Below are 27,559 nucleotides of genomic sequence, written 5' to 3'. Positions count from 1 at the left end.
TCACTTTATTGCAGAGTATCGATTATCATCTACGTTCCTGTATGGCCGATCAAGTATAAGCTTATGATGTCACTGGGTTTTGAGCAGGGTCTGTTATCTTCATGAGGACGCATCACCAGATGTGGATCATCAAAGGTGGTGTTGTCTCCCACTTTCCCACCTGGGCATTGTCGTATTGCTGAAAACACTGTTGTACTGCAAGGTAAGACACGAAGTACATTCGTGGCATTTCTTGCTATTGCAGTGAGGAAAAAAGATACTCTCTTCATTCGATGGCAACGTATCGCCATCCACTGGACGGAAGGGAAATGTCAGGTAACTGTAGGCCGGAATCAAGACTTACAATACTGCCGCTATGTCAGTGGAAACCTAACTTACTACGCTGCGTAGTTTCTGTGTGGTGTACAGGTTTTCTTAAATATTCTAACGATAAGTTGTCTCAGTTCGTTCGTAGAATATTAATATTATACAATATAAACAAACAATATATTGCCCGTGGTGGATAGAGGATTCCATGATTTTAATAACGTAAATTCATTCGAAAATGCAGGAATCGGCAACATGTTTAGGGTGAATTATATTTCGTTAAACTGTTATCAGTATTGAACGTTGCTTGTCCATTTCTTATGATTTACAGTAATTGTAATAGCTCCGTATGAATGCTACACGCTTAATCTGCAGTACATTCTAGACTGGTCTTCTTACACTGAATCACGAGACGTAAAGTGAATATCTATTGCAAACTGCGTTAGACTTACCACTTAAGCTGTTCATTCAATTTAGTGGCACATTTCATTGCTTGACACGTCGCACTAGTATTTAAGTACAATCGATACGTTTGGTGGAAGTCACGAAAAGGTGTTTCACTTAGGGAAAAACGCACTTATTTACCACTTGTTTAAGTAATTACTTATTTTTGCTACCTTTGTTTAGAATTACGAGGGGCGTTCAGAAAGTAAGCTCCGATCGGTCGCGAAATGGAAACGACTACGAAAATCCGATAAAGCTTTGCACAGATGTGTTGGGTAGTGTCTCTAGTATAACCCCAGTTAGCATCACGTCGCTCTTCTTATTTCTGAGCTCGCAGTGAGTGCGTAAAGATGTCTAGAAAATAGTCTCTGCCGCCAAGTACGAGGGCCTGGTGAGAAATTTCGCCTGAAGCTATGCAGCTAACATTACATAACTGTCGTGCTGTTTCTTCTTCAAGACAATTCTCAGCCGCATTCTGCAGGGGCAATGAAGATGCTCCTGCATCGTTTTCAAATGGAAATGTGAGATTACCCACAATACAGTCCGCAATTGTCTCCCCCTGAGTTTCATCTCTGGTCACATGAACCGCTGTCTTTGAAGACAACATTTTGACACAGACAACGAGGTGTAGGCCAGCGTGGAGAATTGGCGGAAAGCACTAGCGGCTGCCTTCTATGATGAGGCTATTGAAAAGTTGGTACAACGCTATGACAAAAGTCTAAGTCAGAACGGCGACTACGTAGAGAACTAGCTGAAAGGTGTAGCTAATTGTTACAAGTAAAACATTTCTGATGTTCACTGTGGTTTCAATTTGGCAATCAATCGGAGCTTACTTTCTGAACAGGCCTCGTATTAGCCTATTGGTTAGCAGTACTCACGAAGATGGTGTTGTGCGTTCAGTAACTATTCAGGGTGGTTCTTGCGGTATTCCAGACAGCGACAGCGACAGTGTCTGTCCTTTGGACCCAGAGTGCAGAATTTCTACACCTACAACTCATCCGTTTCTAGTTTTGCAGGCAATGCTGCGCAAACGTGGAGACTATTATCTGCAGCGTCCATCTTATGTGGTTCTTCATGTGTGGTCCACACTGATTTACGTGTTATTTCTATGTAGTATACTCACGTTAATCAAAAGAGCCTTATTTTACGAATGGTATTTGTAGCTCAGCAGGCTTGTCTGTTATAAAAGACCAGTTCCAATGCAACTCAATGCTATGTTGCACCTCTCTTAGATTACGAATACCACTCTAAAGCGAAACTCTCCCGGTGAATATGTGCGTAACTTGAGCGTACTTTGGTCCTGATGTGACATGGGTAGCAGTTAGATCTGCCGCCTGTATTGGAAACGAACAGCTTACACAAGAACTCTCACGTAATTTTCATCGATATTGAAAGTAACTTTCATTCCAGCTTCATTTTGACTTTGCCTATCAAACTTTGCTATTAATAAGCCAGTCGAGCATATACTGCAACCAGGGCGCGGACTATACACATGAAGCATCGGCACAAACTGTAAATCGTATAAAAAAATGCTCGAATGCAGTCACAGTTCATCGGAATAAAGTTCACACAGCCCGTGTCACTGGTTGGTGCCTCTTTAGTACAATAATACAATTTCAGTATGAATAAAATAAATAAATAAATAAATAACCGAATCGGGTCAGATACAGCAAACTGACATTTTACCACCAAATAATGCTGCATATACCGAGGAGTACCGCTCTGAAAGCTATGCACAAATGGTAATCTACAGGCCGCCGCACAGATTGTTCAGGTGGCAACTATAGTGTGGACTGTCTGTGTTGTAAACCATCCTCATTTTATCGTCACTACGCCCGAATTCCTCTGATGACAACGGCATAATCATTACGCGAAATGAGACTATGCAGCAAGCAATATCTTTGTTTACTTACATTGTAGTGCAATGCTTTCAAGTGTTACGAGTATGCCTCTTCGTGATGTACAATACCTCTATTGCAACATTTGCCACTGGAATTGGTTGAGAAATTCCACACCACTTTTTTAAACGTTCTCGCCTCATTTGCTAATACTGCGTGGCAAGGCTAGCAGACCTATGAAGAATAATCAGGACTGAATCGGACGAGAATTCTACAAGGAACTTCATTTGTGAATCAGCTATACTTCCTTTGAATTCTTGTAATGAATCTTCATGGCACCTGCCACCTCATATCAAGATATACACTACTGGCCATTAAAACTGATACACCAAGAACAAATGCAGATGATAAATGGGTATTCATTGGACAAATATATTATACTAGAACTGACATGAGATTACATTTTCACGCAATTTGTGTGCATAGACCCTGAGAAATCAGTACCCAGAGCAAACACCTCTGGCCGTAATGAAGGCCTTGATACGCTTGGGCATTGACTCAAACAGAGCTTGGATGGCGTGTACAGGTACAGCTGCCCATGCAGCTTCAACACGATACCACAGTTCATCCAGAGTGGTGACTGGCGTATTGTGACGAGCCAGTTGCTGGGCCACCATTGACCACACGTTTTCAGTTGGTGATAGATCTGGAGAATGTGCTGGCCAGGGCAGCAGTCGAACATTTTATGTACCCAGAAAGGCCTGTACAGGACCTGCAACATGCGGTCGTGCATTATCCTGCTGAAATGTAGGGTTTCGCAGGGATCGAATGAAGGGTAGAGCCACGGGTCGTAACACATCTGAAATGTAACGTCCACTGTTAACAGTGCCGTCAATGCGAACGAGAGGTGACCGAGATGTGTAACCAATGGCACCCCATACCATCACGCCAGGTGATAGGCCAGTATGCCGATGACGAATACACGCTTCCAACGTGCGTTCACCGCGATGTCCCCAAACACGGATGCGACCATCATGATGCTGTCAACAGAACCTGGATTCATCCGAAAAAGTGACGTTTTGCCATTCGTGCACCCAGGTTCGTCGTTGAGTACACTATCGCAGGCACTCCTGTCTATGATGCAGCGTCAAGGGTAACCGCAGCCATGGTCTCCGAGCTGATAGTCCATGCTGCTGCAAACGTCGTCGAACTGTTCGTGCAGATGGTTGTTCTCTTGCAAACGTCCCCATCTGTTGACTCAGGGATCGAGACGTGGCTGCACGATCCGTTACAGCCATGCGGATAAGATGCCTGTCATCTTGACTGCTGGTGATACGAGGCCGTTTGTATCCAGCACGGCGTTCCGTATTACCCCCCTGAACCCACCGATTCCATATCCTGCTAACAGTCATTGGATCTCGACCAACGCGAGCAGCAATGTCGCGATACGACAAACCACAATCGCGATAGGCTACAATCCGACCTTTATCAAAGTCATCAGAAACGTGATGGTACGCATTTCTCCTCCTTACACGAGGCATCTCAACAACGTTTCACCAGGCAACGCCGGTCAACTGCTGTTTATGTGTGAGAAGTCTGTTGGAAACTTTCCTCAAGTCAGCACGTTGTAGGTGTCGCCAACGATGCCAACCTTGTGTGAATGCTGTGAAAAGCTAATCATTTGCATATCACAGCATCATCTTCCTGTCGGCTAAATTTCGCGTCTGTAGCACGTCATCTTCATGGTGTAGCAATTTTAATGGCCAGTAGTGTATGTTGTTATTTCACTTTGAAGGAAGACGTTCTACTAGAGTAGTGCCAATAGAATGCTTCACATAGTCGATACAAATTTCCGAGACACACTTACTCATTTCAGTGGATATGTGCCGTCCAATAAGCACGCTGCCCTGATGCAAGAGAATGGGGACGCCTGGAAACAGAAGTTTTTGCTTTGTTTTGTGGGAAGAAACAGGAGAATAAAGCACATGGTATCAAATAGAAGTGGCCTCAATATAATTGTCAGTCTCCACTAATCTCATTTTACTCTGAGATTCTTAAGAAGCGGTAAAATAGGTTTCACTAATCTCATTTTACTCTGAGATTCTTAAGAAGCGGTAAAATAGGTTTCATTATATTTCTCGAATAATCCCCCAAACAGTTTTTAACATTTTCATCTCAACCGTGTCTCTTGTTAGCCATTCCAGACGTTAAATTTGGCTTTCTTTTTCGGCCATCGTACTAGAAGGCTGGCGGTAATGAGTCTTCTGTAAATACTGGAGGTACAAATAGATACTCCATACTCTTCCAAGTGATTCTTACCTTTATTTGTAGCACCTCTGTTGATTGCGCGATTTGGACAAATTTTGCGTTGAATTCGTGGACTCAACTTTCTCTTTCCTCTTTATGTTCCTTGTCAAGCAGAACGATAGTCATGCCTGTTAACTGCCTAACTTACTCGGTTTACTGACTTCCGATAAATTTTTAGTTTTACACACGTTTTTATTTAACATTTACAACAGGAAGTTTGTAAGCGAAATGCGACTTTTTCCACACACAATCTCAGAAATCCAAAAGAAAACAAAGAGAAGTTATTGAGAATCTGCTTACGAGACACGATAAACAACTGATCGAGCATTCCGTTTCATCAACCCCGTTTCATAGACAGAAATAATAAATTCATCGAAGTAATGAAGTTCAAATATGTAATAAATATTTCAGATGGCAAAACGTGTGTAATGCCTTAAGAATATTTTCTCATTGAGTCTACAAAAATTCTCATCTGTTGATGTATGTGACGATAAAATAGTAATAAAACAATAGTTAAATGCACCTGCTGTAAGAGGTGACATAACCTTCCCGGTACGTTGTCATCGTTAAGATCGGCGTCAGTAGGTAGAGAGCTAAGTTTTATAGGCGGAGTGGAATCTTGTCTTTGTCTAATCATATACATTTACATTTTCGAAACGAAAATCCATTTGTTTCAAAATTTGAATTTAAATAAATCGTAAAAAAAATCATGTCAAATTACTGTAAATAATACAAGTATTAAATCGGTCTAAGCGGTTTTTCCATTCACTAAGCTAGACATATGAATAGGCAAAAATAATATTGCATCCCACCTCCAAAACCTTCACTTCTACGTATTGTTGCCTATACTTAAAAGCCCGATGCGAGAGCTGACTTGTCGCCCACAGGCGAGGCAAATATGAGTGAGTGTCTCCAGCAGGAGAGTTAGTCATAAGCTCATGTTTGCGCGGTCGTTTTGCAGCTAAGTTGTTTAGCCATACTTGGTCATGCGTCTTGCTTCCATCTGCAGTTTCCTCCATTTGCTGCGATAGTCAGCGAGTTGCTCCCACTTGTCACTGCCAATATTAAATGCTTTCATATCACGCTTGGCGCAATCCCTAAAGCGCAGTGAAGGTCTTCAACGAGGTCTCTTTGCTTCTGCTATTTCACTGAGTAATGTGCGCCTGAGCAGACGTGAGTAGTCCGTCCATAAGATGCAGGTATCCTAACCACCGCAGGAGACGTTGCTTGAGCGTAGCAGTGATACTCTGTTGTTCTGCAGTTTTCAGAACCGTATCATTTGTCACATGATCCATGATATTCCCAAGATGCTCCGTAAGCACGCAGGTAAAGGCGTTGAGCTTTCGTTCCTGTTTAGCATACGACTTCAGTCTCCGCTCCATACAAGAGAGTACTCAACACACATGATTGATACACAAGCATTTTTGTTGACAATGTAAAATGTTTGTTGTCCCATGCTCGTGTTCGGAACTTTCAAAAAGTGCTGGCATCCTTTCCTATTCTTGAATTTGTCTCGTCATCCAGGGAGAGATCTTCTTTCGTTATTGAACCAAGATAGCAGAATTTATCGACTACCTTCAACAAGGAACCGTCCAGTTTGATGACAGGCGGATCTGTGTATCCTTGTGCCATGACAACCGTCTTCTTTACGTTTATAGACATGGAGAAGAGCTTGCATGCAGTAGAGAATTTATCCACAAGCTCTTGCAGATCGTCTTGAGTATGCGCTACAAATGCAGCATAGTCAGCAAATAAGACTATTTACAAACAAATCTTCTCGAAAGCGCTTGGATCTGAGTAGAGAAATGTTGTAGAGCTTCCCATCAGCTCTGGTATACAGATGAATGTCTAGGTTAGTTTCACCAAAAGCGACTTTGAGGAGCGCTGAGAAAAAAATATTGAACAGAGTGGGAGCCACTACGCAGCCTTGACGAGAACCCTCTTTTCACAGCGAGAGGGTCAGATGTTATTCCGTCGAAGACCACAGCACCTTCCATATCTTCGTGAACAGCCTTGATCATCTTTAAAAGCTTTGGAGGACACCCTATCTTCAAAAGTACCGCATATCTTCTCTGCTAACTCTGTCGAAAGCCTTGTTTAGGTCGGTAAAGGCAATCAACAGAGGGGTTTTCTGCTCGCGGCAATTTTCCTGAATTTGCCGGAGTGTGAAGATCATATCAACTGTAGATGGTTGGGGACGAAACGCACATTGTTCCTCAGGGTATGTGCTCTCGACAAGCTTCTGAAGTCTGCCCAACACTACACGGGCAAATGTTTTTCCAGGTATACTCAGAAGTGAAATTCCACGGTGACAGTTGCAATTGCCGTGATCACCTTTACCTGTGTGTAAGTAACGATACTGGCATCGTGCATGTCTTGCGGCACAGTACCCTCATCCCAACATTTCAGTAAGAGGTTGAAAAACAGTGGAAAAAATGGCTTAAGTTTTACAATTTCTGTGGAGATGTTGTCTTTGCCAGGGCACTTCCCACATTTGAGCTGTGCAATTGTTCTTTGAAGCTCCTCCATAGGAGGCGTGGCATCCAAGTCATGGTAAGGTGTCATCTGACAAGGGAACCTCCCCATCGTACCCCCCTCAGATTTAGTTATAAGTTGGCACAGTGGGTAGGCCTTGACAAACTGAACACAGATCAATTGAGAAAACAGGAAGAAGTTGTGTGGAACTGTGAAAAAATAAGCAAAATATACAAACCGAGTAGTCCATGGGCCACATAGGCAACATCATGGAGACTGGCAGCCCAGGAGCGCCGTGGTCCCGTGGTAGCGTGAGTAGCTGCAGTAGGAGAGGTCCTTGGTTCAAGTCTTCCCTAGAGTGAAAATTTTACTTTCTTTATTTTTGCGTAGTTATTATCTGTCCGTTCGTTCATTGACGTCTCTGTTCACTGTAATAAGTTTAGTGTCTGTGTTTTGCGATTGCATCGCAAAACCGTGCGATTAGTAGACGAAAGGGCGTGCCTCTCCAATGGGAACCGAAAACATTTGATCGCAAGGTCATAGGTCAACCGATTCCTCCACAGGAAAACACATCTGATATATTTTATACGACACTGGTGACGGCATGTGCGTTACATGACAGAAATATGTTGTCGACCAACCTAATTTGTACACTTGGCGAATGGGTAAAGAGATTCTTCTACCTTGCCCGATTTACGTTTTCTTGTGAATGTGATAATCACTCCCAAAAAAAGTGATGGAAACATAAGAGTTTGTCACATATACTGAAAATAAAAAATTAAACTTTTCACTCGATGGAAGATTTGAACCAAGGTCCTTTCGTTCCGCAGCTACTCACGTTACCACGAGACCACGACGCTCCTGCGCTTCCAGTGTCCTTGATGTTGCCTATCTTCCATGAACTACTCAGTTTGCATATTTTGCTTATTTTTTCACAGTTCCACACAACTTCTTCCTGTTTTCTCAATTGATCTGTGTTCAGTTTTTCAAGACCTATCCACTGTGCCAACTTATAACTAAATCTGAGGGGGGTGCGATGGGGAGGTTCCCTTGTGAGGAGCATCATCCGTTGCGTTTGGACTACTGTTGATGGGATGTGAGTAGAGGCTGGAGTAATGTTCTACCCAGCGGTGCAATTGACGATTTCGCTCTGTGATGACTTTTCCTCTATTTCCTTGAGTGGTACTCTCTTCTTTAGAATGGGTCCAATGGCCCGTTTAATGCCCGGGTACACACCACCAATGTCGCCAGCATTGAAACACTTCTGTATGCCAGTGCAAAGTTGCCCCCAATAGGAATTGGTGCAGTTGCGGACAGTGCGTTGAACAGCTGCCTTTGCTTTGCTTAGCTCCCTGCGTGTAGAATTGCATGGTTCTTATGCCAGATGACAGTGGCCTGACATTTAGCTTCAAGGATAGGTTTCTGAGCATCTACGTTCTCGATGGACCAATCCTGGGATCTTGCTTCCATATTACCGAACACATTTGCAGCCGTAACGGTAAGAAGCGATTTTACCTTCTGCCAGTCTTCAGAAATATGAGCGGCTGGGTCCCAGGGAGCCATCTCTTTTCGTATCTCGCCACTAAATACTTACACTGCAGCAGTGTTTCTTGTTTGGCAAAGATTAATTTTTGTTTTGCGAGCTGTGGAACTTTTTAATCACAAAGCGCACTTTTGCATGATCCGTGCCACAGTCTGCACTAAGGAAAGAACGTGTACGAAGAAAGTAACGCAGATTTTTCCTTTTAATTAGAATAAGATCTAATTGGTGCCAATGTTTTGAGCGGGATCTCAGAAGGCATTAAGGGCTAAGTACACTTGTTTGATTCGAATCAGTTTTTTACTGTCATCTACCACATCTTCGATTCCAGTCAAGTTGATTCTCCTTGCTGTTATAATTTTCAGTTACATCGGTGTATGTAACGGTGATTACATTAGGTACAATGGCGAAACACCGCCAATATGAACACAAATTGCTGATTGTAACAGTCGATGTTAGCGACTATATTACACTAAAGCGCCAAAGAAACTGGAATAAGCATACGTATACAATTACAGAGATATGTAAACAGGCAGCCGATCCCTGTGGCCGAGCGGTTCTAGGCGCTTCTGTCCGGAACCGCGCTGCTGCTACGGTCGCAGGTTCGAATCCTGCCTCGAGCATGGATGTGTGTGATGTCCTTAGGTTAGTTAGGTTTAAATAGTTCTAAGTCTAGGGGACTGATGACTTCAGATGTTAAGTCCCATAGTGCTCAGAGCCATTTGATTTGTAAACAGGCAGAAAACGGCTCTGCGGTCGGCAACGCCTATATAAAGCAAGTGTCTGGCGCAGTTGTTAGATCGGTTACTGCTGCTACAACGGGAGCGAGTTTGAACGTGGTGTTATAGTCGGCACACGGGCAATGGGACACAGCATTTCCGAGGTAGCGATGAAGTGGGGACTTTCCAGTACGACCACTTCACGAGTCTGAATATCAGGAATCCGGTAAAACATCAAATCTCCGACATTGCTGCGGCCGGGAAAAGATCATGCAAGAACAGAACCAACGACGACTGAAGGGAATCGTTCAGCGTGACGGAAGTGCAACCCTTCCCCAAATTGCTGCAGATTTCAATGCTGGGTCATTAACAAGTGTCAGCGAGCGAACTATTCAATGAAACATCATCGATATGGGCTTTCGGAGCCGAAGGCCCACTCGTGGACCCTTGATGACTGCACGACACGAAGCTTTACCCCTCGCGTGGACCCATGAACACCGACATTGGACTCCTGATGACTGGAAACATCTTGCCTGGTCGGACGAGTCTCGTTTGAAATTGCATCGAGTGGATGGACGTGTACGGGTATGGAGACAATCTCATGAATCCATGGACCCTGCATGTCAGCAGGGGACTGTTAAAGCTGGTGAAGGCTCTGTAATGGTGTGGGGCGTGTGCAGTTGGAGTGATGTGGGACCCCTGGTACGTATAGAAACGACTCTGACTGGTGTCTGATCACCTACATCGATTCATGTCCATTGTTCACTCCGACGGACTTGGGCCATTCCAGCAGGACAATGCGACACCCCTCACATCCAGAATTGCTACATATTGGCTCCAGGAACACTCTTCTGAGTTTAAACACTTCCGCTGGCCACCAAACTCCACGTACATGAACATTATTTAGCGTACCTGGGATGCCTTACAACGTGCTGTTCAGAAGAGATCTCCACCTCCTTGTACTCTTACGGATTTATGGACAGCCCTGCAGGATTCATGGTGTCGGTTGTCTCCAGCACTACTTCAGACATCAGTCGAGTTCATGCCACGTCGTGTTGCGGCACTTCTGCGTGCTCCTGGGGGTCCTACACGATATTACGCAGGTGTACCAGTTTCTTTGGCTCTTTATTTTGCCGCATATGGTTCTTGCAGTTAATATTCTTATCTGAAAATAAGGGATCTCGCTCCACTTGCTACTTTGTCATTGCGTTATAGGGGGTCTAAGCTTATCGAATTTCGAGCATTGAGATAAATCATTAGCTATAAATTTGCGCTTATAGGATGGAAGATTGTATACTTCTTAAGCTGTTGTAGGATACAAGATTGCATCAAAGGTTGGAAGCTACGGTGGAAAGAGGTGACAGGCTGAAACGAAGATTTTGTTAAAACATTTTTACCAACTTAAGAGTTATGTTTTTATTTGTAATTTCTTGCAGGCCAGGGGAGAAACAAAGTCCACCTGTTGAAGTGAAGACGGAAGTAGTTGACGACGAGCCAGAGGAAATAGAGGAAGAAATTGAGGACGTCGAAGACGTAGAGGACGTGGACGACGAAGAGGAATTGGTCGAAGACGAGGAGGAAGCGATAGCTGAGGACGAAGACGACGAGGAGGCGGAATCTCTGGGTGAGAGGTAAGTGCTAACGTTCGAGCTCTTTTTAACGACTGGATCAGAAAGTTTGATTTTACTGCCTCCGGCACGTCTGGAAAACAAAATTCCGTTTGTCACCCTGTGAAATACCTAATTTTGTTTCCAGTAGATGCTAGTCCATTCTAGATGAATAAATGAGTTTCAGTCGGTGGCATTGACTAAAAAATATCTAGGACAGAAATAAAGAAGAATTTTTTAAAACGCACTGATTAGTTTTTCAGGGACATTAGGATTTATAACAAGACACTGCAGTATGCATAAATAGAATAATAGCGGTCATCAGATAATGCCATTAATTTATTACTTCAGAACGAAGAACTTGTCTGCATCCTACTCCCATAAAAGTAAACAAACTTCACATGAACACTTCACATATTTTTCTATGGTGTTAAGATCTGTAATGGGATCCATGCAGCATTATGAGACCAAATCAGTAGCTGTCTGATAAAAGAAGCAGCGCGAATCTGACACGCAAACCGCCGACGTGGCGTCACAACCAAAGATTTGTATCAAGCTGGGAGCCATACGGGATTCATTTGACGTGGTCTTTGAAATACCGCTGACACGACGTATATGCACCACAGACAAATCTCTCCAATTTTTTTGATCATGTAAGCTAAGGTAATACGTGTTATCTTAAACATCTGCACTGCGTATACCATTTGAAGAGCACAGACGTGCGGGAGAGGGAATTCTGGCGCCGCTCGGACGGTGCGTGTGAGTTGTTTGTTGCGTAGACATACGTCACTATATGCATCCGTAAAACATAGGAGCGCGTGTACTGCTTACTCTCGTGTAACTCCCATGCATGTCACATCGCAATGCAAATGAGCCACTCCCACTCTGCTTTTATACGGGTAAACTACACGGAGGTATCTTCAGCCCACTAATAATTCACAAGGATCGGCATTCTTTCATTCACACACTTTGCAACCTTCTTCGCTCCTCAGCCTCTAATGTTCTCGTCCAGGGTCTAATTCCCGATTTTACGGCTGACAGTCTGTTGTATATCTGTTGCCTCTGTATTCACAATTCTAAGAATTCCTTTCGTAGTCTACGTCTTATGACGACACGTGGAACGTGTGTCGGAAAGATAGATTGAATTCTCGAGGAGCTGGAGTGTTTATAATGAGAAGCAGAAACCTTGGGTCCTGCGAACGAATATGACGATAGAGAAACGGGGGCCGATGGACATATATCAGTAATCGAATGTTGCTAGCGACCAGAAGATTTACGCAATCACTTTGAGTTACTCAGAGACGCCTAAATTCGATAAGAGTACGTGGCGAGTTTATCCTGCCCAGTATCAGCTGGGAAAACTACGCATACTTTACCGGCGGTAAGGACAAATAGTCATGCGAAATAACACTGAAGAGGTTGTCTAGCAATAGCCCATAACAAGTAGTCCGACAATCTACAGGTGAAAGAATTATTGTAGCCCACCTGACTACAAACAAAAGCCCACCTGACTACAAACAAACGTTATCTTATCGAGTGTGTCATCGATGAGAGAGCGATTAGTGACAAAAATGGACAGGAATTATGGTCGCCAGAGGCAGAAAGGTTACCAAGAAATCTAGGGAAGTATTTCTCTTTGGACGAACTGATTGTCAGTATCAACTTACTTAAAAGATGAACAGAAAACATTCACTTCACACTAGGCAAACGTAGAAAAAATTCTGGTTAAATCTGAAAAATGTTGTAAACAAAACACAGAGAAGACACTACCTGATTATACGAGAAGTGGTAAATATCTTACGCACGTCATACCGGGTAAATATTTAGAGATATGCTAATGCTAAGAAGCGATCTGAAATGGGATGACCGCGTGAAATCAGTATTACGGAAGGCAAATGGAAGATTCAGGTTTGTTTGAGGGTTGTGGCCAAGACTCTTGAGTGCGTATAGGAAACTGCATGCAAAAGTTGACTGTGACAAATTCTTATGCATTTGGAGTCCTTATCAAGTAGGAATGCTAAGAGACCTCGAACGCGTGCGGTGACGCAACAGGACAGAATAGTGCAACAGAAGTGCCGGGAAACTTAAATGGGAATCTTTGGAACGACGGCGACGTTAAGACTATTCGAAGACGACATTGCGACCATTTTGCTGCCACCATTGTTCAGGGTGTTATGGAAAAGAACTCTCTAGTTTTAAGTATAAATTAAATGGGGAAATTAATGAAAAATTACATCAATGAATACATATCATGAAAGAGAATTCCTTCAATTTTTGTTTGATGTTAGTAGACGTCCGCGTGGGATCCATTTGTTGCTCTACACACGTCGAGACGATATTCCACTTCTCGCCACCCGTTCACCAACATTTCAGGTGTAACTGTCCCAACCGCCGCGACGATTCTTTCCTGTAATCCTGTAAATGATTGATCTCTCTGATCGTCTCACTGTGCTCAACATTTTTTATGTGGTCCCAAAAGTCTGGGCTTCGTGGTGGCCAATTTGTAGGCGCGCAACTCAAGTCTTTCGTGCACGTCATACACAGCACCTTTAGGCACTCCTAAATGTAGACTACGTCTGGTCAATGAATTCTTCGGGCTCCGAACACACGAAACACGGATCTGTTCAAAATCATCTTCATAAGTTCTCGGTCTACCTGGTGGTTCTGCTTGTAAAACACCACCGGTTTCCCTGAAAGACTTTAGCCAGTCACGGATAGTTTTTGCTGTAGGTGGTTCACCACCATACTGGCAACTAAAATTACGTTGCTCTGTTGTAACTCACTCAGTTTTCACGAGCCGATTAACACACTGCGCTTTTTGTTGCGGAGTACACATTGTTGCTGAGTTGCACTGCACTGCACTGCACGCACACCTAGACTGGACTAAGGGAACAGCGGAGAAAAACAGCACTGGTGCCGTTTCAAGGTCAAGTAGACCTGCCAACTGCAGCGGAACCAAACTCGGAGAGTAGATGAATCAGACATCACAAACTAGAATAATGTGTGTCAGTTTGTACACATTCTAGGACACATTAAAACTACGGAGTTCTTTTTCAAACACCCTGTATATTGGCGTGGGGCTCACAAGGATGATACAAGAGAGGTTACAGTGCGTACAGATGTACAAAGACGGTCATTTCTTCTCTGTCACTCAATACACGAATGCAATTGGGCTAACAGTCGATAAAATTAGTGCGTTATTACCTTCCGCCATGCAGTGTACAGTTGCTTGCAGAGTATATTAAATATACTACAAATTTTTTAGTTCAAAATGTACCAATTGGATGTTGCGCGTGTCATTCTACCGTGAGAAAAAAGGAATCTTTAACAACAACAAAAAAACTGATTGTCATGATGTTTAGATCCATTGCTACGCCGCCTCCATTTATCAGGTTCGAATGCTGACTACTTTTGCTCCGTTTGGTGAAAGTGAAAGGCACGGCATTGTTGTTGTTGTTGTTGTGGTCTTCAGTCCTGAGACTGGATTGATGCAGCTCTCCATGCTACCCTTTCCTGTGCAAGCTTCATCATCTCCCAGTACTTAATGCAACCTACACCCTTCTGAATCTTAGTGTATTCATCTCTCGGTCTCCCTCTACGATTTTTACCCTCCACGCTGCCCTCCAATGCTAAATTTGTGATCCCTTGATGCCTCAGAACATGTCCTACCAACCGGTCCCTTCTTCTTGTCAAGTTGTGCCACAAACTCCTCCCCAATTCTATTCAATACCTCCTCATTAGTTATGTTATATACCCATCTAATCTTCAGCATTCTTCTGTAGCACCACATTTCAGAAGCTTCAATTCTCTTCTTGTCCAAACTATTTATCGTCCACGTTTCAAATTGAACTGTACAATGGGCAAATGCCCCCGCCAGCATAGTTAAAACGAGCCGCTCTCGGGCATGTTGTTCGTACACGTGGTTCGTAAAATTCATTTACGCCGATGCAGGACTGCAAACAGTCTATACACTAAGATTTGAGGTGTTCCTCGCCGTTGCGGTTGTTTAATCGTTACTTTCCAGTAAAACAGTAACAATTCGATGCCTCTGTGGATACAATCAATCAGAGTAACATTTTACCAGCCAGGTTATCTTTGTACTTACTATATTTGTTTCAAACGGCTGATGTTCCATCTACTTGCATTATTTTGTACTACAAGTAACAGTTTTATTTTCTCTGTGATTTCTAGCTCGTGTTTGTTGTCTTCCACCTTCCTACAGGCTCTTTGGCCTCTGATTGTTTCATTGCATTGCCTTATGACGATAGCCATATCAGCTGAACAGTGCAATACTGAATTAACACTTGTGTTTTTCATCGTATCAGCATCTGATTTTCTTTTGGCGTGATCTTAAGTTACCCAGAGCATTCGGAAAATACTACGTTTCAGACTGATCTAAAAACCTGAGTGGCTCTGAAACTTTGTAACGGTATTAAAATTAATATTTTACTTTAAAAGGAAATAATTAGTACTCCATTTCACTTTCCCAAACCCTCAGTGACCATAAATCTAAAGTTTTACGTCTTTGCTGTGATGCGTAAGTGATATTGCACCCTGTATTTTCAAAACATGGAAGAAAGTTGTACAAAGATTCCCCTGTTGACTACATCAGAATTGAGTTTTACCGCTGTCACACGCCTCACTCAAATGTCCACACTATATTGAATTTTTTGCAGATAACATTAGCTCGCACCTACAATGGCTACGTCTCAATAATGGACAAAGATTTACCTTCCTAATCCTATTGGCAGAGAATACAATTATACTGTGAATTGCGAAATCTGTAGGCAAACTGTGACTGGGATATTGTTACCATTTTTCTAGCATAACGTTCGTAGCATACAGCAATCAGTTTGAATAAGCAAACAGCATATTAAGTCACCTCCTACGACGAACTTAGATTATCACATCAGATATCTAGTTCCACTGGTATGAAAATGAGTGTCGGGTAAGTCGTTTTTGTTTGAAAGTTTTTGACGAAATGTGTGAAGTTCTAATGTGGAGCATGCTGCTAGCAGTGTTACTGGGATGGCGAATTTTTCACAAGATCTAGTTTGGAGAGTAAGCAGTTTAATGGAGATAGTATGTAGCACGTCTTTTATTGGAGAACGTCTTTTTTGTACTACTGGTAGGAGTTCAGATAGCATATTTGTTATGCTATGCGACCAAAGAGGAGCAACACTGATAATTTTATCAGTTTCTAGTGTTGGGATTCCAACATTTCCTTAAAAAAGCTCACTCTACGGACGAAGACTTTCCGATTCACACATTTCTCGCTTGTTCGCAAGTATTTACTAAGGTAGCTATAGATAAATCATTTTTTAAAATAGTGTTTCATTTTATCAATAAACGAATCATGTATTTCTAGAGTTAGATGCTTCTGATCGAAAACGTTATTTTATAACATTTATTTGCTGTTTCCCACAGTTTCACATTATAATCAGTAGACCACAAAATATTTCAATTAGATATTGTAGTTCTAATTGTTTCTGCGGGCATATATTTGTGTTTTAGTAGCATATCAATACATATTCTGATGACTAATAAAACTAAGAAGCTAGCAACATGAAATGAAATGAAAGGAAATGACCGTATGGCATTGTTGGCCGGGAGGCCCCATTCGGGGGAGTTCGGCCGCCGTATTGCAAGCCCTTCTTACGTGACGCCACATCGGCGACTTGCGAGTCAATTATGATGATGGACATAAAACACCCAGTCCCCTGCCGGGAATCGAACTCGAGCCCCCTGCGTGGTAGGCGGTAACGCTACCGCTACGCTACAGAGGCTGATAGCTAGCGACATTACTCCACTTCTCTGGCATTTAATAGGGCCCCATTATTATTATTATTATTATTATTATTATTATTATTATTTTCATATCAGTTACCTCCAGCTTTTCAACTCTTTATGTTTTTATAGATTTCCTATTGTTTTCTCTGGCGCCTTCGAGTCACTTCAGGGGTAGTAAGCGTAAACAGCCGTCAGCTTCAATGAACAGTTAATGCTGGTACTGTTATTTTTACCATTGGTTTATATCGTGCAGTAGGGACCTGCACAGGTTGCTGATTTTTAAACATTTTATCTTAACGTCTGACTATGGCCTTATCCGCAGTATTGTTTGTTTGTCACTTTTTTTACTATGAAGCGACGGAAGAATCAGTTAACATGATTCTTCCTTTCTTGTTATATTCGGTGACAAGTTTAGATACTTGGAAAGTGTTTATGAAAAATAAAGATTTTAACTATGGACCCGTAATTTATGGCTAAAGGCGGCAGTTATCACGCTAGTTCAGAGAAACATGAAACTTCAGAAGCAAATTAATAATTTTAACTCAAACGTAGCAGCAGCATCATACTTACGAATTAGGTCAACTGAACCAGTTAATTATCCTTTGCAATTCTAAAGAAACAGGGGGAACACTCTTTAGGCACCTGCAGAGCTGTCATGTGCGTAGTAGGTGTACATTCTGCGAAAAATTAAGATTTTGTACCAAATACGAAAGGCAACGTAATGATTTTTCATAGCAATTTTGAATACAAAGTGACTTAGCATGTGTCAGTGGGAAAGAAGAAATCATCGAAAAATTTGTCAAAAGAATTCAGTTTTGCGCTTAGATAATGAAAGTACATCAGAATTAATAGCAAGTTTTCTGTAATTTGCATCGTTTTTTGCTAATGAATTTCTTGGAATAAATTAAAAATGGTTCAAATGGCTCTGAACACTATGGGACTTAACATCTATGGTCATCAGTCCCCTAGAACTTAGAACTACTTAAACGTAACTAACCTAAGGACAGCACACAACACCCAGCCATCACGAGGCAGAGAAAATCCCTGACCCCGCCGGGAATCGAACCCGGGAACCCGGGCGTGGGAAGCGAGAACGCTACCGCACGACCACGAGATGCGGGCAGGAATAAATTACTCGCCGATTATAACTGCTGAAGCCCATCCGTCACAATGCTTGGTTTGCTGTATAAATATTTAAACCTTTTTACAGAAAATCCGTGCGTGGTTCCTAAGATCACAATTCAAAACATCTACCGAGAAATACTGCGTTCTTACAAATTTTCTGCACGTAGCTCCCTTATAAACGCACCAGAAGCAAACATTTTCAGACCAGTATTTTGATTCTTTTTGATGATTCATCATTTTCAAATTTCGGACTGAAATATGACACGGTTTTTAAGCTAAATACAGTTGCGGAACTATTGTCGAAGAGCACAGCAAGTACTTAATCGTTGCGCACCTAACACCTTAACAAACTGTCCTATAACTAAATTAATGAATATTAGCAACACCTCCAGGAATTTCGATAATACCTACGATCCGTATTGGCCTGATCTGAGGAAGTCTCTAAATGTAAGACATATCGATGTCAAGATAAACCGATCCACAACCCGAGCGAGTCGAAAAGTTGTGTGGATATCGCCTCTATTTGGCGAATTGTTTCAGATGCCAAAAGATCCCAATAGGATTGAAATCCTGAGAGGTTTCGGGCCAGTTCAGATGCTTGAAAGTTGCTCCATAATGTTCTTGGTCGCTAAAAGCCACGTTATCATCATGGGGGCTGCCACTTTTCCCGTCCGGCAGTATAGAACTTGGTGACGTTACCATCCCTGCTGTTGGCCAGTAGATTCTGTGATTGAGTACCTGCCATTTTAACCAAAGTACCTGGTTTTAGTTAATGAACGAATTCGGAATACCACCGTGAAGTTACGGCAAGTGGGGAGGGGGGGGGGGGAGAGAGAGAGAGAGAGAGAGAGAGAGAGAGAGAGAGAGAGAGAGAGAGAGAGAGAGAGAGAGAGAGGGGGGGGGGATATAAGTGCGTATGATAAATTTCTCCCCTCGAAAATTTTCTCCCTTCATACCTCCTCCGTGTTACCACAGATGGCCGCCGGAGTGGCCGTGCGATTCTAGGCGCTACAGTCTGGAGCCGAGCGACCGCTACGGTCGCAGGTTCGAATCCTACCTCGGGCATGGATGCGTGTGATGTCCTTAGGTTAGTTAGGTTTAATTAGTTCTAAGTTCTAGGCGACTGATGACCTCAGAAGTTAAGTCGCATAGTGCTCGGAGCCATTTGAGCCATTTTTACCACAGATGACCTGTCACTGATCTCATTTCTACTAAGACTGCAGTACACACGAGGTGCCTAGTTGCTTCCACCGGCCTGGGTGGAATGCCTAAGTTCTGAATAATGTTCACCAACCTGCATTCTTCTATAGTTGTTGTCCCCTGCGCAGAAAACAGCACGTAGATCGTGTATCCGTTATCTTGCGGCTGTAATAAACTGTTAGCGAGGAACTGGTATTGTAGAAATAATTAAATTTTGAATTAGTTTGTTTAAACGGGATGCTACTCCCTTTTTATTAGCATAATAATTATAGTTCATTTTATGAATGACAGATAATTACCCTCCTAAACACTTTCACCGGAAATAAAATTAGGATTTGCGCGTTTACGTAATTACAATCTCATTAGTTCTCAATTACGTGTCCAAAGATCCAGAGATTGCCAGTTAAATTCTTGACCAATACCGGTCGCGGCAGACATGTCTGTCCTCATAAACGGCCAATCGATTCCTAATTTTACGATCGAACCCTAATCTTACTATGGAATCACCTCGCCCGTTCGATCCGAAGATCTCTAAGTGCTTCGTGCGTCTTTTCGTCCAGCAATTGTTTATTATTCTGGTGGTAATCAACAGTTTTGAAATAATGGAATGATAGGCTGTTATTGAGAGATGCCTCTAAATGAAATGCAAGTAAATCCACTGTTTGGTTTTTATATTATAAATAACAGAAGTTTATCCTTTTGGGGCGCTACTTCCGAACACAGCAGCCGATCGCGGAAAAGACCTCAATTTATGCTGTCTTTCTCACGAAATACGTACGAATAAACCATCTGTCACCAGTACCTCAAACAACTAGGGCTGTGTCTTGAACACAACTCGAACTGATCGAACAGTTTACGTCACAGTTAGGGAAATTTCGGATTCTGTTCGGTTTTGATCGGTCTGCTGTCTAGTGACTTTTGTTCGTACTGTCATAACGACCCTTCTTTGCTTTATTAATGCACTGTGGATTTTAACAATAAAAATAACTGTGAAACATGCACTGAAATATCTTCTAGGTCGTAGGTCACACGAAACAACGGAAACTAATAAGCAAATGCAAGATTGCAGTCATGATTCTGTTAATTCTTGAGCTTTCGATCGTCCCGCGATCTGATGAGACTTTGTTTCAAATTGATTAAAATCTGATAAAGTTTTTATGTGCTGCTCAAATATGTGAACAAGGATTGTATTCCCCATTTGGAAACTAGGTAAATCATTACCGCCTCTCATAATCAAATATATTAGATATTGACTCTAATTAGTCCTCTGTGAGATTATAAAGTTGACCTTTTTAATCAAATACGCAATACATCATATTGCCAGGAACACACATTTTTAGAGACCATTTATTCAGCGATGTACATAACGAAGATCAAGGAGAAAACATAAACTACCTTACATATAACACATCAAAGAGAAAAATATGAATGGTCCCAACACCCCCACACGTTCGCGAGATGTCAATTCGTGAACTCTGAAAGTCCCACAGCTTGACAGCACCACTGATGTTTACTTTTAGGCAGTGCCTTTGTCAAAAAATCAGCTTGCAGCTTATGTGTATTTACAGGTTTCACACTGAATTTTCCTGTTTTAATTAAATCACGAATATAGTGGTGCCTCACGTCAATGTGTTTTGTTCGAGCGTGATGCACACCATTGTGACTCAGTGCAATGGCACCTCTATTATCACAGCATACACTTACTGGTTTTTCACTATGCGTAACACACAATTCACGAAGCAAACCTTGATGGTATACCGCTTCTTGCGCTGCTGCTGACAGCCGTATACTCAGCTTCTGTAGTTGATAGAGCCACGGTTTGTTGTCGTTTTGAAGTCCAGGAAACTGCTGTCCCAGCTAACTTGAAGATATAGTCGGTCGTTGATTGCCGCTGATGGAGGTCTGATGCGTAATCAGCATCACAGAGACCTTCAATTTCAGTTGTTCCACTTTTTCGGAAAGTTAGTCCTACATTGACTGTGCCTTTAATGTATCGCATAATTCGTTTGACGCTTCCCACAGCATATGCAATGTCCGGTCTTGTGCTTTGAGCTAAATACAGTAGTGATCCTAAGGCTTGCTGATAAGGAATACGATGTAACACAAGGTTTTCCTCATCTGTCAATTTATTTTCACATTTTTGCAGCTTTGAACCAGGTTCAAATGGATATGCAACCGGATAACAACGTTCCATACCAAATTTCTTGAGTATGTTTGCTGCATATTTGCTTTGATCAATACTAATCGTCCCTTGTTTCCTGTTTCGTTTTATTCTCATGCCAAGACACCAACTAAGTTCACCAAGATCTCTCATCATAAACTGAATTATTAATCCTTTCTTCAATTCTTTCTTCCACCTATTATTTCTATTAGAGAAAATGATCGAGTCGTCTACATAAAAAGCTATAATGAGTATATTTTGTGTCTCAATTCTGAAGTAAATGCAAGAATCATATTCTGACTTCTTTAGGTTCATTTTATATAATGTCACATCTAATTTCATATTCCAAACGCGTGACGCCTGTTTTAGACCATAAATTGCCTTCTTCAGCTTGCAAACCTTCATCTCCTCCCCCTTCTTCAGGTAGCCTTCAGGTTGACGAATGTAAACTTCTTCATCGAGATCACCGTATAGGAATGCAGTTTGAACATTCATATGTTCAGTGTCAAGATCAAATTCATCTGATACAGCTAACAGGATGCGAAGTGAAGAACGACGAACAACAGGCGAGAACGTTTCATCAAAGTCTATTCCTGGTATTTGGGAATAACCTTTCGCTACAGGATGAGCCTTATAACGTTCAATTTCATCATTTGGCGTTTCTTTCATCTTGAACACCCATTTCGAATTAATTACCTTCCTGCCTGGTGGTAAATCAGTCAAAATCCGTGTTTCATTTTCAAGTAAAGATGTAAATTCATTATCTAAGGCTTCCTTCCATTTTTCACAGTCATCACAATTCATTGCTTCTTCATACGAATTTGGTTCAGAAATACAAGCAAGACAAGCAAAATCATAATTAAAGTATTTAGTATTTGGTTTTCTTCCACGTGATGATTTTCTAATCTCTGGTTGCATTTCTGGCTGCGCAACTTCCGTGTGTCTATGTACGTTGCTATTTACTGTTTTCTCTGTGTCACTTTGTGCTAATTCAAGATAAACTGCATTTCTGTCAACTTCAGCAGGTTGTCATTTCATACTATTATCGTCAATTGCACATCACGGGCTTTCGCAATTGTCTTTGGTGAATTTGGATCAATCAGACGATATGCTTTAGAATCTTCGCAATATCCAACAAAGATAAGTTCCTTAGATTTGTCTTCTAATTTCGTCCTTTTTTCTTTTGGTATATGTACAAATGCTCGACATCCAAAGATTCGTAAATGACTCAGATTTATCCGACGACTATTCCATAATTCCTCAGGAGTGACATTCTTAACAGCTTATGTTGGAGATCGATTCTTTAAATAATTTGCTGTCTTTACAGCTTCAGCCCAAAATTGTCTACTTAGACCTGCATCTGTTAACATTGATCTTGCTTTCTCAATGATTGTCCGATTTAAGCGTTCTGCAACACCATTCTGTTCTGGCGTGTAAGGAGTTGTTGTTTCATGTTGAATTCTATTCGCCTTTAAAAATAAATTCATGCCCCGATTGACGAACTCTTTTCCATTGTCTGTTCGAAGTATTTTGATTTTTCGACCAGTTTCATTTTCTACTTGTGCTTTGAATTCGATGAATGTGTCACAAACTTCTTCTGTTGATTTTAGCATATAACCAAAAGATTTTCTTGACAGATCATCCGTAAAAATGAGAAGATATCGTGATCCTCCCCCACGAAGCCATGCTCATTGGTCCACAAACAGCAGAATGCACAATGTCAAGTAGATATTTTGCTCTTCTACTTGATGTTTTAGGAAAAGGTTGTCGTGACTGTTTACCTTTTATGCAGGGAATACACGGATCTAAATTGACGTTCGTCCAGTTCAGTCCATCAGCCATTTTTTCTTTTAATAAATGCATGCTTACACGATTCGAATGTCCCAATCTTCAATGCCACAATTCATAACTGTCAATTTCTACAACATTTGCGTAATGATGCACTTCATCTAATCGATACATACCATTTGAGTTGCAGTTGCTACTGGTGTTCCAGAAACAATTACATCACTTTTCTTGTATACACCGCACTCCACATTGTCAAACAATACACACAATCCACGTCTTGTCATCTGACTAACCGACAGTAGGTTGTAAGCAAGGCTTGGAACATACACATCATCATCAGCAGTTATCTGTTTATTCTTGTCGTCTCAAGTAACTCGAAGATGAACATCGCCTTCTCCAATAGCCTGAAGATTGCTGTTGTCTGCTGCTGTCACTTTAGCAGCTGTGGTCGAGAGGAAAGCTTTGAACGAGTCTCTTTGATTCGTCATGTGTCTTGAACACCCGAAATCCACATACCAGCCGTTACTATGAGGCGAAGATGCAGTTAGAGCCATTAACACAGTTTCGTTTTCAGTTCTCACTGCATTCGCAGAATTTGAAAATTTATTTGGTTTCTTCTTTGTTCTACACTCATTCGCCTTGTGACCACGTTTTTGACATTTATTACGCTTAAAAGGCTTGATATTTCGCACATTACGTTGGATATTCGTTTTCTGGTGTTTACTTTCCTGCTTACTAGCTGCCAGCGCCGAGTCTATGGTCTCATTTCTGGATGCAAACTGACGTTTCGTCGATTCTTGGATTAACCGCTGACTTAACTAAATCACTAGTAATCTTGACACCAGAATTCTTAATTGCCATAATCAAGGGTTGGAAATCTGCTGGAAGTCTACTTAACGTAATTGCAACTACGAAATCATCGTCCATGTACTTACCAATGCTTCGAATTTGTTGAGCAAGTAACGTAATTTTCGACAAATACGCCTCCATATTTTTCTCAGAAGCCAATCGTACATTCATTAAGAATTGTAACAGCCGAATATAACTAGATAAACTCTTATCTTCAAATGCAGATTGTAAATTTTTCCGTGCTTATTTAGCAGTCGTTGCTCCTCGAAGTTTTGGATACACAGATGAATTTACAGATAAACATAATTTCGATAATGCTTTCTGTGCATTTTTCTCATCTTCGTCAGTGCCAGCAATTGTGTCCCATAGTCCCTCATGTTTCAGGTACATATCCATCGTGAATTTCCAGTCGTTGTAGTTTGTCATACCGGTCTACTTTTCAAAATTAAACAGTGATTGTCCACCCAAAGCCATCTTGAATACGTTCAGATAGTTAAACAAATAAATCTTGAAAGTTTCTCTGCAAAAAAAAAAATAGCAACACGTTTAACACGCGCGAAAATTATGTAACCTTGATTTATCAGTTTATTTCTTTGTTATGGAAAGTTCAATAATCTCTCCTGGGCCCATAACCTATTAGTTATTGACTCTAATTAGTCCTCTGAGACTATAAAGTTAACCTTTTAATCAAATACACAATACACCATATTGTCAGGAACACACATTTTGAGAGACCATTTATTCAGTGATATACATAACGAAGATAAAGGAGAAAACACAAACTACCAAACATATAACTCATCAAAGAGAAAAATATGAATGTTCCCTACAAAATAAAATATTATATTGGGTTCAGTCAAGCAATAGTTTTTTGGAGGAAAACATATTCGTATTGCGTATCCCTTGCACTCTCGCTACGTGAGTCAAATGTCACGTGATTGTTCTAACAAGCTGGATACCGTATCGAACGCTGCGGCGTATTGGGAAATCTCGAGCCAGTTCGAACATGAGTATCGTTTGCACAGCCCTACACATCACATTACGTCATCTTCCAACTGCTGCCTTCTCAACTGCTCTAAGAAGAGCTTCTTAGCTGCAAAGCCAGAAATATTACACGTCCACTTCTTTCATAGATTTCTAAACATTAGGATGTTCTCGTAGACAACAATCAGTTTTGCAATTAAGCAAATTTTTACTCATTTTTTTATAAACTTTTCAGTTCCCTGTCAAGAGCCATACCATTGCACTATACTCGGCATTCGTTATTATTTTTCAAAACTTTAATCTGTTATATATTTTTCATTCTCAAATTATTAATTTATATAATTTAATTATTTTGTGATTAAAAACTAGCAATTACCCACAATAAATTCGTATATAACCTTATATCCCGAAATCGTTAATCTTTAGTTACACTTTCTATAGCAATTATATTGTTCTTATAATAATAAAGATTTTTAAAGTAGCATTAATCGGCACCTTTATGTTGTTAGTATTTTGTTGACTTACAATTTATCATTTCTGCTAGAATACTCTATAGCAGTCCATTATCTCCTACCAAGTTTCAATCACAAAATTATACACTGCTGTTAAGCTACAATCGGTGCATTGCCGTCCATTAAATTCAACAAAATATTTCTTGTGAAGTTAAATCGCTATACCACTACTATCGGCCCATTGCCGTCCATTAAATTGACCATATATTTGCTATAAGAAGTTATATGTCACACAACTACTATCTGCGCATTGTCGTCCTTTCAGTTCGATGAAGCATTTGCATCTTCAGATGCAATCATCATGCCGTTCCTTACATTTTTCCTCACTATTGTCGGCACTTACATACGATTGAATGCGTTACAAAGACGACCATTTCACATGGTTACAAATACAACAAACACAACACCTATACATTTCACAAATACGTGGAAATGGAAAATTAGTACACTCACCATTTTTACTAGAACATACACAACCAGCCCACAACAGCAGACCGTATTGGTAATTCTGTTGTCCATGATGTGGTCTTACGCTGTAAAACTCCAAACCTTCCCAACTGGTTTTGAGTTCAACTGTCAGTCCATTCTCCCATCTCCATCCCCAGCGTAATCCCCCTAATTAGTTTAACCAGCTGTTAAATAAACATTTTCTTACACTGTAACAATATAAATAAATATAATGTAATGTTTTTTTTTATTTTGGCTGTTAATAAACAATGCCAATGTTTACATCCCACCACGTGAGTGGTTGATCTTTGTTTTTGTTTCGATCGCAGCTGTATCTACTGTTTACATATGGCCGGGGAAATGCCCTTCCCATTCGTAAGAGCTCTGTATTTGCTCGCACTATCTTACTACTGACCCGCTTCGGTAATTACTCACGCCGCTGTCCTGCGTCTCTTGATATGCTCTTTAAATCTTACATACCAAAGCTTACAATTGCGATTCACAGATACATTGAGAAAATCTTTTAGAATCTTGCTTCAAGCATAACACACACACACACACACACACACACACACACACACACACACACACACACACACACACACACGCGCGCGCGCTTTGAGGCAGAAAACTCGTTGGTGGTAATTTTCATAGTTCAGGCGGTTATCAGTTATGAGGGCGGCTTCGATGTGAAGAATGGACTAGGAGCTCTATCTCTCCTCAGACAACGTAGAACGTGGGTACGATTTCAGTCTTTTAAGAGCCGAAAACGAGCGCTGTGCTGAACAATTTGTAAGTGCCATACATAGAAATATTCTAAGAGCAATGTCAACATTCGGAAACACGGACTGTAACCTCTCTTTTCGTAAAAATTTACTCAATTCGACTGGTATATCACTAATATCATAAGATTTCGAAAGTTCCGTGAAATGTACACATTCACTAGGGGAGGAAGGCTCTAAATCTGTCATATGATGCTTGGAGCTTTGCTGCACGTTCAGTAATATCGTCAGGTCAACTGTTCTTAAGGTTATTGATAACTGTGAAGGAGTCGAAGAGTGTTCTATAGCTTTTCTTCCGCCTAACTAATTCGGCGTACATGTTATCATCGAATACTGGGAGAAATGCATCGACTCTAAATTTTTTCCTTCCAGTCAGAAAAGCTTAAGAGTGTAACTTCTTCAGAGTCCGATTGTTCGTCGTCATGAAGTTTGCGTTTTCGTGATGTTTTGTAGGTGCATTCATAGTCTATATCAGTCACATTCTCCATGGATTTATTTTCATAATAGTCGAACATTCCACGAATAGATGCAATAAATCCTAGAAGTGATTCACATGATTCATGCACTATTTTAGTACCAATATTTACATTTTGCAATTTCAGATTTACACTATTAAATCTCTGGAATATGTCCTTCCAAACTGTCATCATGAATGATGTTTATAGTCTGCTGAGTCGATTCAATA

General features: G+C 41.2%; 3 protein-coding genes across 4 annotated transcripts in view; 2 read left to right on the top strand and 1 right to left on the bottom strand.

Annotated features, from left to right (window-relative positions):
- Nucleotides 1-15,916, top strand: part of LOC124606401 (putative mediator of RNA polymerase II transcription subunit 12) — a 509,903-nt gene extending 493,987 nt beyond the window's left edge. The window contains exons 7-8 of the mRNA XM_047138381.1: nt 11,066-11,260; nt 15,913-15,916. Coding sequence (XP_046994337.1) covers nt 11,066-11,260; nt 15,913-15,916 — 199 coding nt within the window. The remainder of the gene's footprint in view (nt 1-11,065; nt 11,261-15,912) is intronic.
- LOC124605815 (deoxynucleoside triphosphate triphosphohydrolase SAMHD1) overlaps nt 1-27,559 on the top strand; it is a 355,281-nt gene that overhangs the window by 93,194 nt on the left and 234,528 nt on the right. For both annotated transcript variants that reach the window (XM_047137726.1, XM_047137725.1), the window contains exon 2: nt 11,066-11,260. The gene's annotated coding sequence lies outside the window, so the exon portion shown is untranslated. The remainder of the gene's footprint in view (nt 1-11,065; nt 11,261-27,559) is intronic.
- Nucleotides 15,972-27,559, bottom strand: part of LOC124606400 (PDZ domain-containing protein GIPC1-like) — a 45,765-nt gene continuing 34,177 nt past the window's right edge. The window contains 1 exon segment of the mRNA XM_047138380.1: nt 15,972-15,977. Coding sequence (XP_046994336.1) covers nt 15,972-15,977 — 6 coding nt within the window.

This window comes from Schistocerca americana, chromosome 3 (genome assembly GCF_021461395.2).
Source record: "Schistocerca americana isolate TAMUIC-IGC-003095 chromosome 3, iqSchAmer2.1, whole genome shotgun sequence".
NCBI classification, from domain to species: Eukaryota; Metazoa; Arthropoda; class Insecta; order Orthoptera; family Acrididae; genus Schistocerca; species Schistocerca americana.
This window is presented reverse-complemented; position numbering and strand designations above follow the sequence as displayed.